We start from the raw sequence: 14,785 nt of genomic DNA, 5'->3' as shown, positions 1-14,785 counted from the left end.
ATGCAGATGAGGTAATAACAAGAGGTAGACCAGCTAGTGGGAAGGATTTTCCTGGGAAGGAACCAAGGAATCAGTTTAAGTGTGTTTGTTTTAACGCAAGGAATATCAGGAATAAAAATGATGAACTTAGAGCATGGATCAGTACCTGGTGCTCTGATGTTGTGGCCATAACAGAGACATGGGTTTCTCAGGGGCAGGAATGGTTGCTGGATGTTCCAGGGATTAGAGCATTTAAAGAGAAGAGGGAGGGGGGAAAAAGAGGAGGGGGTGTAGCACTACTAATCAGAGAGGGTATCACAGCTACAGAAGCTTCCATTGTCGAGGAAGATCTGCCTACCGAGTCAGTATGGGTGGAAATTAGGAACAGCAAGGGAGCAGTCACCTCTTTAGGGGTTTACTACAGGCCCCCCAATAGCAGCAGGGAGATGGAAGAAAGCATAGGCTGGCAGATTTTGGAAAAGTGTGGACGTAGTAGGGTTGTTGTAATGGGCGACTTTAACTTTCCCAATATTGATTGGAACCTCCTTCGAGCAGAAGATTTGAATGGAGCTGTTTTTGTAAGGTGTGTTCAGGAGGGTTTCCTAACTCAGTACATTAACAGGCCGACGAGGGGAGAGGCCATTCTAGACTTGGTGCTCGGAAACGAGCCGGGGCAGGCATCAGATCTTGTGGTGGGAGAGCATTTTGGTGATAGTGACCACAGCTGCCTCACATTCTACATAGCTATGGAGAAGGAGATGATTAGGTAAAATGGGAGGATATTTAATTGGGGAAGAGGAAACTATGATGCAATTAGACATGAGTTAGGAAGCATGGATTGGGAGCAATTGTTCCATGGTAAAGGCACTATAGACATGTGGAGACTGTTTAAGGAACAGTTGTTGTGAGTGATGAATAAATATGTCCCTCTGAGACAGGCAAGAAGAGGTAAGATAAAGGAACCTTGGATGACGAGAGCGGTGGAGCTGTTCGTCAAAAGGAAGAAGGTAGCTTACATAAGGTGGAGGAAGCTAGGGTCATGCTCAGCTCTACAGGATTACAGGCAGGCGAGGAAGGAGCTTAAAAATGGTCTGAGGAGAGCCAGGAGGGGGCATGAGAAAGGCTTGGCAGAACGCATTAGGGAGAGCACAAAGGCATTTTACACTTACGTGAGGAATAAGAGAATGGTCAAAGAAAGAGTAGGGCCGATCAGGGATAGCATAGGGAATTTGTGTGTGGAGTCTGAGGAGGTAAGGGAAGCCCTAAATGAGTTTTTTGCTTCTGTCTTTATGAAAGAAATGAATTTTGTAATGAATGAAACCTTTGAAGAGCAGGTGTGCATGTTGAAATGGATAGAGATAGAGGAAGCAGAGGTGCTGAAAATTTTGTCAAACATTAAGATTGACAAGTCGCCAGGCCCGGACCAGATTTGTCCTCGGCTGCTTTGGGAAACGAGAAATGTGATTGCTTCGCCACTTGCAAAGATCTTTTTATCCTCGCTCTCCACTGGAGTCGTACCTGAGGACTGGAGAGAGGCAAATGTAATTCCTCTCTTCAAGAAAGGAAATAGGGAAATCCCTGGCAATTACAGACCAGTAAGTCTCACGTCTGTTGTCTGCAAGGTGTTAGAAAGGTTCTGAGGGATAGGATTTATGACCATCTGGAAGAGCATGGCTTGATTAAATGCAGTCAACATGGCTTTGTGAGGGGCAGGTCATGCCTCACAAATCTTATTGAGTTCTTTGAGGATGTGACTAGAAAAGTTGATGAGGGTCAAGCTGTGGATGTGGTGTATGTGGACTTCAGCAAGGCATTTGATAAGGTTCCCCATGATTGGCTCATTCAGAAGGTCAGGAGTAATGGGACACAGGGGAACATAGCTGTCTGGATACAGAATTGGCTGGCCAGCAGAAGACAGCGAGTGGTAGTAGAAGGAAAATATTCTGCCTGGAAGTCAGTGGTGAGTGGAGTTCCACAGGGCTCTGTTCTTGGGCCTCTATTGTTTGTAATTTTTATTAATGACTTGGATAAGGGGATTGAAGGATGGGTCAACAAGTTTGCAGACGACACAAAGGTTGGAGGTGTCGGTGACTGGAGGGCTTATCTTATGAGGAGAGGTTGACTGAGCTCGGACGTTTTTCATTGGAAAAAGGAGAAGCAGAGGAGACCTAATGGAGGTATACAAGATAATGAGAGGCATAGATAGAGTCGATAGCCAGAGACTATTACCCAGGGCAGAAATGACTAACACGAGGCGTCATAGTTTTAAGCTGGTTGGAGGAAAGTATAGAGGGGATGTCAGAGGCAGGTTCTTTACACAGAGTTGAGAGAGCATGGAATGCGTTGCCAGCAGCAGTTGTGGAGGCAGGGTCATTGGGGACATTTAAGATTCTCCTGGACATGCATATGGTCACAGAAATGTGAGGGTGCATACATGAGGATCAATGGTCGGTACAACATCGTGGGCTGAAGGGCCTGTTCTGTGCTGCACTGTTCTATGTTCTATGTTCTAAAATGTTTTTCATCTCTGTACCAAACCAGACTGATCGGGGCCCGGCCGGGTTTATTGTCCCCCTGATAAAAATCAAGGACAGAGTCTCCTTGAGCCAATGAACAATATTTAGGAAACAAAGGGACGAGCTTTGTGACAACAATTGTTTTAAAATTTCACCTTTCTGCTGTAACTCAGCTAATTTATCTCAGCTCAAGATGTCAGCTTTGTCATCTATCTGCTCCTTGTTTTGTCTCAACCAAACAGGGTCTCTGCTAATAACACTTCAACTTTCTTTTCTTTACTCTTTGATCTCTCCTGTTTCAACTGGTGCCTTTGTGACCTCACTACCACACAGTCAGGAAACATCCCAGGATGTGTGTCCTGCAATAATTCAGTTGCCTGATTTTCCACTGGCTTTTCAACCACAGTAGGCAGCACTCTTACCTGTGAACCAGGTGTATTGGTAGCAAGGACAAATTGTATTCCTGGAGCTGAGAGTTTGTCCAGTACTCTTACAACGACTTTTCCACTCTCTGCTCTAACCTGACTCTACATAATTGAGCACTTTTTGCCTCACTGTGAATTCCTGTTACTAGTACCTCACCTGGCAATAGTCCTTCAGAGGTGCTGATCTCCTCATCTTTCAACATCAAAGATTGAGAGGATCCTGTAGTTCATAATATTTTAACCTCTTCACCTGCTGCTCCTGGCCTGTGTGAGTAAACTTTACCGTCGCAGGTATATGGTTTAAGAAGATCTGACACTTCCTCCTTACCCAACCTCTGTTAGGCTTGTATATCCTGGTGCAACTTTCTAGTTTCCACTGTGCTTTCCATTCCCACTCCAACAAAACTCACTGGCTTATCCTGTTTTCCTATTTATGGCTTCCCAGTGCTTTGCCTAACCCACCAACACGGTGATTTCATGGGGCCTGCTTTACTGCAGTGAAAACACCAGAGCTTTTTAATTTCTCTTTCTCCTTTAATGGTTTCCTTTTAACCCTGTGGTAAGATACCCGTATGAATCTCACCAAGATCTACCTTCCCCTTTCCATGTGAGGATTTCTCTTTTTCCCACTTTTTATCCCTTACAGATTGGAATTGATATTGGAAGCCAGACTTTGATTTATGAACCAACTCATACTCATCAGCCATTTCAGCGTCTGATTGTGCCTTTGTAACTCTCTGCTCTTCCACATGATTCGCACTACTTCAGGAAATGCATTTTTGAACTCCTCCAAAATAATTATCTCTCTAAAAGCATCATAGGTTTCCTCTATTTTTAATGTCCTTATCCATCATTCAAAGTTACTTTGTTTTATCCTTTAAAGCTCAATGTAGGGGAGACCAGGTACCCCCTGCCTTAGATTCCTGAAACGTTGTCTCTCAGCTTCTGGCACAGGCTCATATACTCTGAAGGTGGCTTTCTTCAGCTCCTCATAGTCCCCAGATACCTCCCTCTGCTAGTGATGCAAATATCTCACTAGCTCTACCTACATGTTTTGTTTGGATTAACAAAATCCACAGGGTCACTACCTACTGCATTTATTTAGCCACCTTTTCAAATGTGATGAAAAAGGCTTCTACATCCTTCTCCTCAAATTTAGGTAATGTATGAATGTATTTACACAGAGACCCCCCTCCCCCCCACCCGGCCCCCCCCCCTCCCCCCCCACCCGGCCTTTCGCTACCATGGGTTTGCTCATCCTCACTGAGCTTCCCTTCAGCATTCATCTCCATTCTTTTAAGCTGACTTTCCTGTCTCAGTGACAATTTCTGAAATTCAAACTCCCTCTACTTTTTTCTTTCTTTCCTCTCTCTTCTCCCTCTTTTCCCTCTTTTTCCTCTGCTTTTAATGGTAATTTAACACAGTACAAGCCCTTCAGTCCTCGATGTTGCACTGACCTGTGGAACCAATCTGAAGCCCATCTATCAAAATGGCCTAACCAATGTCTTATACAACCGCAACATGACCTCCCAAATATACACAATACCCCAAGTGTGGCAGCACCAGAGTTTTGTACAGCTGCAGCATGGCCTCGTGGCTCCGAAACTCAATTCCTCTACCAATAAAATCTAACACACTATATATCTTCTTAACAGCCTCTATCATTCTGGATGGCAACTTTCAGGGATCAATGTACATGGACACCAAGATCTCTCTGCTCATCTACACTACCAAGAACCTTACCATTAGCCCAGTACTCTTTGTTCCTGTTGCTCCTTCCAAAGTGAATCACCTCATACTTTTCTGCATTAAACATCATTTGCCACCTCTCAGCCCCACTCTGCAGATTATCTATGACCTTCTATAATCTGCAACATCCTTCAGCGCTATCCACAACTCCACCAACCTTAGTGTCATCCACAAATTTACTAACCCATCCTTCAATGTCCTCATCTAGGTCATTTACAAAAATGACAAACAGCAAGGCCCCAAAACAAATCCTTGTGGTACATCACTAGTAACTGAACTGCAGATGAACAATATGCATCAACCACCACCCTCTGTCTTCTTTCAGCTAGCCAATATCTGATCCAAACCGCTAAATCACCCTCAATCCCATGTCTCCATATTTTGTGCAATAGCCTACCGTAGGGAACTTTATCAAACACCTTACTGAAATCCATATACACCACATCAACGGCTTTACCCTCATCCACCTCTTTGGTCACCATCTCAAAGAACTCAATAATGTTTGCGAGTGTGATGGGTTAATAGCCTGTGAGAGGATGTGTGCGTGGGTGTCAGTGCGGGAGGTGCATAAGAGAGAGTTTGTGTATGAGAGAGGGTCTGCGAGAGTGTGTGAGTATGTAGGAATGTGTGTGTGAGTATATAGGAGTGTGTGGGTGTGTGTATGTGTCTGTGTGCACGCGCACATGCGTTTGTGTGTGTGTGTGAGTGTTTGCGTGTGAGTGAGTGAGCATATAGTGCAGTGGGGTCACCTGTAGTGTGACATGAACTCAAGGGCCCGGTTGAGGCCATCCCAATGGGTACTGAACGAGGCTCTCAGCCTCTGCTCAGCTGCCTTATGTTGTTGCTTGTCCCGAAGCCCGCCTTAGAGGACGGTCACCCGAGGGTCCAAGGCTGAATGTCCTGGACCGCTGAAGTGTTCCCTGACTGGGAGAGAACATTCCTGTCTGGTAATCGTTGCGCAGTGTCCATTCATCCATTTCCATAGCCTCTGACACGTCTTGAAGTGGTTGCCATGACAGTGTTGTGGTTGATGTCCTGAAGGCTGGGCTGTTTGCTGTGAACAATGGTCTGTTTAAGGTTTGGTCGTTGTTTAAAGGCAAGAAGTGGAGATGTGGGGAAGGTTTTTGCAATGTGTTACATGCTGCAACGAACATGGTGTAGTCTTTCAGCTCCCAGGAAGTACTGAACAATGAAAGGTACCCTATTGGTTGCAGCCCATATCTGTCTCCTGAGGAGGTAATTGCGGTTTCTTGCTGTGGCTCATCGGAATTGGCAGTCGGTGAGTTGAGCATCATATATTGTTCTTAAGAGGGCATTCTTGACTATTTTCAGGTGTCCGTCACGTTCCTCCTGATCCAAACAGATCCAGTACACACAGAGCTTGGCCATAGGGGATAGCTGTTTTAATATGTTTCTGGTGGAAGCTGGACAAGTGTAACATTGTGAGGTTGTCTGTGGGTTTGCGGTAGAGTGAGGTGCTGAGGTATCAATCCTTGATGGAGATGCATGTGTCCAAGAATGAGACTGATACTGAAGAGTAGTCTATGGAAGTCTGATGGTGGAATGAATCTCATTGATATCACTGTATAATTATTTCAGTGACTCCTCACCATGGGTCCAGAGGAAACAAAATGTCATCAATGTACCTGGTGTATAGTGTTGGTTGGAGGACCTGTGCAGAAAAGAAATCTTGTTCGATCCTGTGCATAAAAATGTTGGCATATTGGGATGCAGATTTGGTCCTTATCGCTGTTCTGTGTATCTGGATGAAGAACAGGTTGTCAAAGGTGAAAATGTTGTGGTCTAGGATGAAGCAGATGAGTTATCGGACTGTGCTCAGAGATTGGCAGTTGTTGGCATTGAGTACTGATGCTGTTTCCCTGGTGCCATCATTGTGGGGGATGCTGGTGTAGAGTGTGGAAACATCCATTGTGAAGAGGAATATTCCTGGTTCGACTGGTCTGTGGGTGCTGAGTTTCTGTAAGAAACCCGTAGTGTTGCAACAGAAGCTGGGAGTCTCCCGTACAATGGGTTTCAAGATGCCTTTGACATAGCCAGTGAGGTTCTCACATAGGGTCCCATTGCCAGATACACTGCAAGACATGTCAGAGTATCGACACAGATACCACCATTACATGTGGGGACACCATACACCATGTACACCACAAGTACTCGTGCAACTTGGTCAACGTTGTCTATCTGACATACTGTGGTAGGGATGTCCCGATGCATGGTACATTGGCGAAATCGAGTAGAGGCTGTGGCAATGGATGAATAGACACTGCGCAATGATTACCAGACAGGAGTGTTCCCTCCCAGTCAGAGAACACTTCAGCAGTCCTGGACATTCGGCCTTGGACCTTCAGGTGACCGTCCTCTAAGGCAGACTTCGGGACAAGCAACAACACAAGGTGGCCAAGCAGAGGCTGATAACTAGTGGTGGCATGGTGGCACAGTGGTCAGCACTGCTGCCTCACAGTACCAGAGACCTGAGTTCAATTCCCACCTCAGGCGACTGTGTGGAGTTTGCACATTCTCCCCGTGTCTGCGTGGGTTTCCTCCGGGTGCACCGGTTTCCTCCCACAATCCAAAAATGTGCAGGTTAGGTGAATTGGCCATGCTAAATTGCCCCGTCGTGTTAGATGAAGGGGTAAATGTAGGGGAATGGGTCTGGGTGGATTGCGCTTCGGCGGGTCGGTGTGGGCTTGTTGGGCCGAAGGGCCTGTTTCCATACTGTAAGTAATCTAAACTACATAATCTAATATAAACTAAGTTCAGTACCCATTGGGATGCCTCAACCTGGACTATGGGTTCATGTCACACTACAGGTGACTCCACTGCACTATACATTCTTCTCTCACACACACACACACTCCTAGATACTCTCACACTCACACACACACACACACACACACACACTCTCCTGCACACTCATACACAAGCTCTCTCTCATGCACACATACATGCACCTCCCACACACACATCCTCTCACAGGCTATGAACCCATCACACTCACACACATACTTGACCAAGCTTACACACATATACATATGCTCTTTCACATTCACACATACTCACACCCACTCTATCTCTCCTGCCTGCCCACACAAATAAATTTATGGGGTGGATCTGTAGTTAATGAATTACATTTTATTTTCCTCAAAAAACTGCATAAATCCATGTAGGATTGTGAAAGTCCCTCTTTAGAAATAAAACTGACTCAACATAGGGACAGACTTTAAGTTCACACCTTTAATACATTGTCTGAGCTATGATAACACCTATTGTTAGATAAACTGAAGCTACCTTGAGAAACCTCGTGCTTCCAAATAAACCTGTTGGACTATAACCTGGTGTTTGTGATTTTTAACTTTGTCCACGCCAGTCCAACACCAGCACCTTCACATCATTTAGCACGATGATAGTGCCACACAATCTGATGGAGAGTATTCAAAATGTGAAGATGGAACTTCAACTCCAGATGGTCAGATATACATACAGCAGGCAGATTGATATGAATGAGGGCAAGTATGTTTTTCCCACTTGTTGGTTCCCTCATCACCTGCAGCACACCCAGTTTAGCAGTTATATCTTTTAGGACCCAACCAACTCCTATCAGTAGTGCTACTGCTGAGCTATTCTTGGTGGTAGCATTGAAATCTCCCACCCAGAGTATAATCTGTGCCCTTTCCATTGCAATGTGCTTCCTGCAAGTGTTGCTCAATATGGAGATGTACTGATTCATCAGCTGAGGGAGGATAGAACCTGGTAATTGTAGTCGCAATGTGTTCCACAGATTCACCATCCTCCAACTGAAGAAATGCTTCCTCATCTCAGATCTAAAGGATTGTCCCTCCACCCTGAGGTTTTGCCAGTCTCTCCTTCTCCACGCCCACTCTAACCAGGCCTATAGGATTCTGTAAATTTCAATCTCATCCTTCTAAACTCCATCGTATAGAGATCCAGAGTCCACAACCCTTCCTGATATGACAAACTCTTCATCTCTGGGATCATTCTTGTAAACATCCTCTGGACGCTCTCTATTGCCAGCACATCATTCCTGAGATACATTGTCCAAAGCTGCTCACAATGTTTTGAATGCTGTCTACAGTCTCAGCAGTAAATCTCTGATCTGATATTATAGTTCTCTTGAATGAATGCTTACATTACATTTGCCATCCTAACTGCCAACTCAACCTGTTGTGTTAACCTTAAGAGAATTCTAAACTAGGATTCCCAAGTTCCTTTGTGCTTCAGATTTCCAAAGCCAATTCCCATTTAGGAAATAGTCTATGTTCTATTCTTCCCAACAAAATATATAACCTCACACTTTCCCACATTGTAGTTCATCTGCTACTCCTCTGCCCACTCTCCTAGTCTTTCCAAGTTCCTTCTGCAGTCTCCCCAGTTCCTCCACACTATCTATCCCTGCACCTGTCTTTGTGTCATCTGCAAATGTAGCACCAATGCCCTCAGTTACTCCTTGCAGCTCATTAATGAGAAACCTAAATATTTGTGATTCCTGATGAAGGGCTCTGGCCCAAAACGTTGAATTTCCTGTTCCTTGGATGCTGCCTGACCTGCTGTGCTTTAACCAGCAACACATTTTCAGCTCTAAATATTTGTGCTCCCAACATTGACTCATGTGGAGCTCCAATGGTCAGCAACAGCCATCCTGAAAAAGACCCCTTTAACCCTACTCTCTGCCTCCTGCCAGTCAGCCAATCCTCTATCCCTGCCAGTACCTTGCCCCTAACACGATAGGCTCTTATCTTATTTAGCAGCCTTCCGTGCGACACCTTGTCAAAGGCCTTCTGGAAATCCAAATAGATCACATCCACTGACTTTCCTTTGTCAATGTTGCTTGTTACCTCCGCAAAGAATTCCTACAGATTTGTCAGGCGTGACTACCCTTGATAAAGCCATGCTTATTTCCGAAACATCCATTCTCCTGCTCCTCGGATGCTGCCTGACCTGCTGTGCTTTTCCAACACCACACTTTTCGACACTGACTCTCCAGCATCTGCAATCCTCACTTTCTCCTCAACAAAGCCATGCTGACCTAGCCCTACTTCCCAATCTCATCCTTAATAATGGACCCTAAAATCTTACCAGCAACTGAGATCAAGCTAAAACGTCTGTAATTTTCTGTCTTCTGCCTCCTTCCCTTCTTGAACAGAGATATTACATTAGCCATTTTCCAGTCATCTCAGATCCTCCCTAACTCCAGTGACTTCATGTTACCTGTAGTCAATGTTGAGGATACTCAGGCTCCTGTACACCACTGTGCTGCCAGCTCTGTGGGGTCTGTCTTTTCGGTGGGACAGGACATAACCAAGGGATGGTGACAGTGCTGTCTGGGACATTGTCTGTACGATAGGATTCTATCAGTATGACTTTGTCAGGCTGTGACAGAGCTCTCCCAATGTTGGCACTCGCCCCCAGATGCTGGGAAGGAAGACTTTGCAGGACTGAAAGTTTTGAGTTTCCTGTTGACTTTGCTGCTGCCTAAGTTAACAGCAGTGGTCTGTCTGGTTTCATTTCTTTATGTACACTCTTTAGCAGTTTGATACGACCCAGTGGCTTGCTTTTAACTAGCGAGCTTTTATTGAATTCATCATTTGCCATAGTGAGTCTCAAACTCATATCCCCAAAACATTAGGCTGGGACTCTGGATTACTAACCCAGTGACATTGTAATACGCCAACACCTCCTCATTCCTTTCACCATTCCTTCAGTATCTACATAGAACATAGAATGGTACCTGACGGTACAGGCCCTTCAACCCACAATGCCGAGCATTTATCTTAGTCTAAAATCAACCAAACCTACACACCCCTCTATTTGCTGCCGTCATGTGCTTGTCCAGCAGTCACTTAAATGTCCTTAATGTCTCTGACTCTACTCCCACCTCTGGCAGTCCATTCCACACCCCCATCACTCTCTGTGTAAAGAACCTACCTCTGATATCTCCCTTGTACCTTCCTCCAATCATCTTAACGTTATGACCTCTTGTGACAGCCATTTCTGTCCTGGGGAAAGTCTCTGGCTATCCACTCTGTCTATGCTTCTCATTACCTTGTACACCTCTATCAAGTCACCTTTCTTCCTTCTCTCCAGGGTGAAAAGCCCGAACTCCCTCAACCTTTCTTCACAAGACATGCCCTCCAATCCAGGCAGCATGCTGGTACATCTCCTCTGCACTCTCTCTAAAGTATCGACATCCTTCCTATAATGAGGCGACCAGAACTGGACACAATAGTCCAAGTACGGTCTAACCAGGGTTTTATAGAGCTGCAGCAAAAACTCATGGCTCTTACACTCAATCCCCCTGTTAGTGAAAGCCAAGACACCACATGCCTTCTTAACAACCCTATCAACCTGGGTGGCAATCTTGAGGGATCCATGTACATGGACCCCAAGTTCCTATTGTTCCTCCACACTGCCAAGAATCCTGTCTTTAACCCTATTCCTGTCGTAACCTTGGATGTATCTGGTCCAACCCTGGAGACTTATCCATCATGGTTTTCCCAGAATATCAAGTACATCCACTTTCTTAATATCCATCTGTTCAAGTCTATTAACCTGGTCCATGGTATTCTCACTATCAACAAGGTCCCTCTCTCTAGTGAATACTGAAGCAAAAAAACTCATTTAGGGCTTCCCCTACCTCATCAGAGTCCAGACACAAGTTCCCTCCACTATCCCTGATTAGCCCTACCTTCTCTCTGATGTCTAGGGCAAAATCCTTGAATACCCTCCCTGACAGTGTTGTGGTAAATGGACCTGTACCAAATGGACTGCAGTGATTGAAGAAGTCAGCTTACTGCCCTCCCACTTTTAAATATTTGAATATCTGAACTCCTAATTGTCACTGCACTGTCGCACCTTTTGAAGTTTATTATTTGATATCTGCTCCATCTCCTTATTCCTCTAGCAAAATGTACCAGCTATATACTACCTGTCCTGCCCAAACTCCAAACCAGTCAATAATCTCCTGAAATGAAAGCAACAAATGTTGGAGATTACAGCAAGTAAGACAGCATCTGTGGAGACAGAGCAAGCTAAGGTTTCAAATCCAGCTGACTCACAACGCGAACTTGCTCTTTCTCCACGGATGCTGTCTGACCTTCTGTGATCTTCTCCAACATTTGTTGTTTTCAATACAGATTCCAGCATCTGCAGTCACGTGCTCTTACATAGAGAATTATCTCCTCAAAACTTGCACACAGTTATAAACATTCCTTTTTTTCGTCCTGTCTATGTTACAGTTATCGGTTGCTGGTCATTCTGGACAAATACCATCTCAGTATGAAACCTGGCTTGATCCATCATATGTCTATTTTTTGCAGTTGGTTAAGGTTGTAGTCAATGAAACTAAAGCCCCTGGAGACAGTTAAGAGTGAACCACATGGCTGAGCCTGGAGTCACATGTAGACCTGGCCAAGTAAGAAGAGCAGATAAGTGCAGTCTACAAGAGTCACACTGACAGAACAGATTTTCAACAATGCCTGTGCAGCTTTATATAAACTCTCACCAGTTCAGCAATAATAGACTCAGTAAGCAGCCCGCTCCCCTTTGGCTCCGAGTCAACAAACAGCCAAACACCCTTTAAATTGTTGCTTTTTGTTTCACTCGGGCATTGTGCTGAATCTGAGCTTTTTTACTTGAAGGACAAACTGTCTCTTTAGATTCTCTGTTTTAGTCACTGTATATTTCCAGTTTTGTTTTGCTTCCAGATTTCATTCTAAATGTTTTCTTTATCTAAATTTTCGGAAGTTCCTTTTGGTTTGTGAAGCCTGATACTCATTCTGTAACATGCAGTGACACGTCCTTTCTATATATTAATTTACACATGATGATCGTGTATTTTACCCTCAGTCAACATTTGTACTCTGTGACAGTACAGTTAACCACCAGAAACCGTGTCACTATCAATTTGTGCATTAATAATTAGTTATAATTTTGTTCACCTAGTCAAAATATCACAATGTGAGCGACTTAATCCTGAATTCAGTGGGGAGGTTAGAATTGGGGGAGGGTATGGATCGGGTCAGGGGCACTTTGTTGAGAGCAGCTGTTTTCTGTCTGTCTTTCTCTCCACAGTTGCTCTGTGTCAGGACACTAATATTTCAGTCCGCCTTTTCTCTCTCCTCAGCACATGTGCCGTCAGTCAATTGGTTTTCTGAGAGTCTGCTCGTCAGCTGTCAGTTAATTGGCATCACACAGACAGCAGATCTCACGGAGCACTCCAACTCACTGTTTCTGTGGCGCTTTCTGTCGTATGCTCTAATGTTCTGTCTCTCTATTGCTGGGATGAGGACGGAGAACTATATTATCTTCACAACAGTAGTGGCACTCGTTCAGGTATATGCTGTATGTGCGCTTAATTGTGTATTGGAGAGTTTGTGTATTGAGGAATATGTGGCAGAGTGTATGTCTGTGTTTCCCCAATACCCTCTATGCTCACTGACTTACATAGACTCCTGATCATGCAATGTTTTAAATATTAACATTCTCATCCTTGTCTTCAGACCCCTTCATGATCTCTCCCTCCCTATCTCTGCTTTCTCCTCAGAGTTACTGCGCTCCTCATTCGGGTCTTTTGAGCAGTCCCAGTTTTACTTGCCCCACACCTGGTGACCCTGCCTTCGGCTGTCTCAGTTCAAACCTCTGTCGTTCCCTTCCTAAACCTTTCTGCTCCACTTTCTTCCTTTAGACACTCCTTAAAACTCGACTTTACTTGACTCAGATTTTTGGTCATCTGACTGAACATCTTATGTGGCTCACTGTCATGTTTTGTTTTATATTACATCTGCAATTGCATTTAGATTTTTCACGATGTTAATGTGCAATGTAAATAGAAGTTGCTAGATGTGTGTGTACACTCGCTTTGGGGGAATGTGGGTGTTTTCCGGATGGATGGGTGTGTGTTTGAGGGGCAGGTGCCCTATAGGGAGCAGGTTTAGTTTAGACAACACAATCCAGCAGTCTCTTGGGTGTGCCTGTGGTAGAAGGGTTGCATGTGGTGTATATGAACTTGCATCAGAATATGTTGCTAGAGTTCCTTGTAGAGTTTTTAATTATGATGATCAATCTATACCAACATATTTTATCTGTTCACTTCTTTATTGAGTGGAAAATACTTTTGTACAATATTGCAAAATGGGAGTTGGCCAGTCTGGTATTTTTCCATCTCTCCACAATTTTATTTCAGTTGCCATCAGTGAAACCAATAATCGAGAGATTCCTTTAGAGATGCTCTCTGACAGAACTTTCAGGACACGGAAAATGTAATATATTGAAGAAAGGTCAGACTCCTGAAGATATGAAAGTGAGAGGCCATGATCTCACTCCTTGTTGCACAGCCCTGACAACATTCCAGTGATCCCCAGCCAAGCTGCTCAAGTTTAGCTACAACACTAGTGTCTGCACCTTTCTGGATGCATCACAGCTTAATATGGCAACTGGTCTGCCCAAGACCACAATAAATTACAAAGAGTTGTGAATACATCCCAGTCTATCAGACAAACTCACTGCTTTTCATTGACTCCGTCTACACTTCCCGATGTCTTGGGAAAGCAGCCATATTATCAGAGACCTCACCCACCCCAGTTTTATTCTCTTCCAACATCTTTCATTGGAAAGAACACATAAAAGTTTGAAAATATGTGCCACTTTATTGGTCAGTGCATTGAATATAGAAGTTGGGAGGTAATGTTATGGCTGTACAGGACATTGGTTAGGCCACGGTGTTCAATTCTGGTCTCCTTGCTATAGGAAAGATATTGTTAAACTTTAAAGGGTGCAGAAAAGATTTATAAAAATGTTGCCGGATTGAGGGGCTTGAGCGAGAGGGAGAGGCTGAACAGGGTGGGGCTATTTTCCCTGGAGCATTGGAGGTTATGGGGTGACCTTATCAAGGTTTATAAAATTGTGAGGGGTATGGATAGGGTGAATAGCTAAGGTCTATTTCTCAGAATAGGCAAGATAGGGGAGTCAACAACTAGAGGGCATAGGTGTAAGGTGAGAGGGTAAAGATGTAAAAGGACCTGAGGGGGAACCTTTTCATGCAGAGGGTGATGCGTGTATGAAATGAGCTGTCAGCGGAAGTGG

General features: G+C 44.5%; 1 protein-coding gene across 1 annotated transcript in view; it reads left to right on the top strand.

The window, feature by feature from the left end:
* Window positions 1-12,904: 12,904 nt before the first annotated feature.
* The window catches only part of cdh15 (cadherin 15, type 1, M-cadherin (myotubule)), a 106,461-nt gene continuing 104,580 nt past the window's right edge, over window positions 12,905-14,785 (top strand). The window contains exon 1 of the mRNA XM_060837537.1: window positions 12,905-13,036. Within this exon, the coding sequence (XP_060693520.1) occupies window positions 12,962-13,036 (75 nt within the window). The 5' untranslated portion in view covers window positions 12,905-12,961. The remainder of the gene's footprint in view (window positions 13,037-14,785) is intronic.

Source organism: Hemiscyllium ocellatum, chromosome 17 (assembly GCF_020745735.1).
Source record: "Hemiscyllium ocellatum isolate sHemOce1 chromosome 17, sHemOce1.pat.X.cur, whole genome shotgun sequence".
Lineage (NCBI taxonomy): Eukaryota > Metazoa > Chordata > Chondrichthyes > Orectolobiformes > Hemiscylliidae > Hemiscyllium > Hemiscyllium ocellatum.
This window is presented reverse-complemented; position numbering and strand designations above follow the sequence as displayed.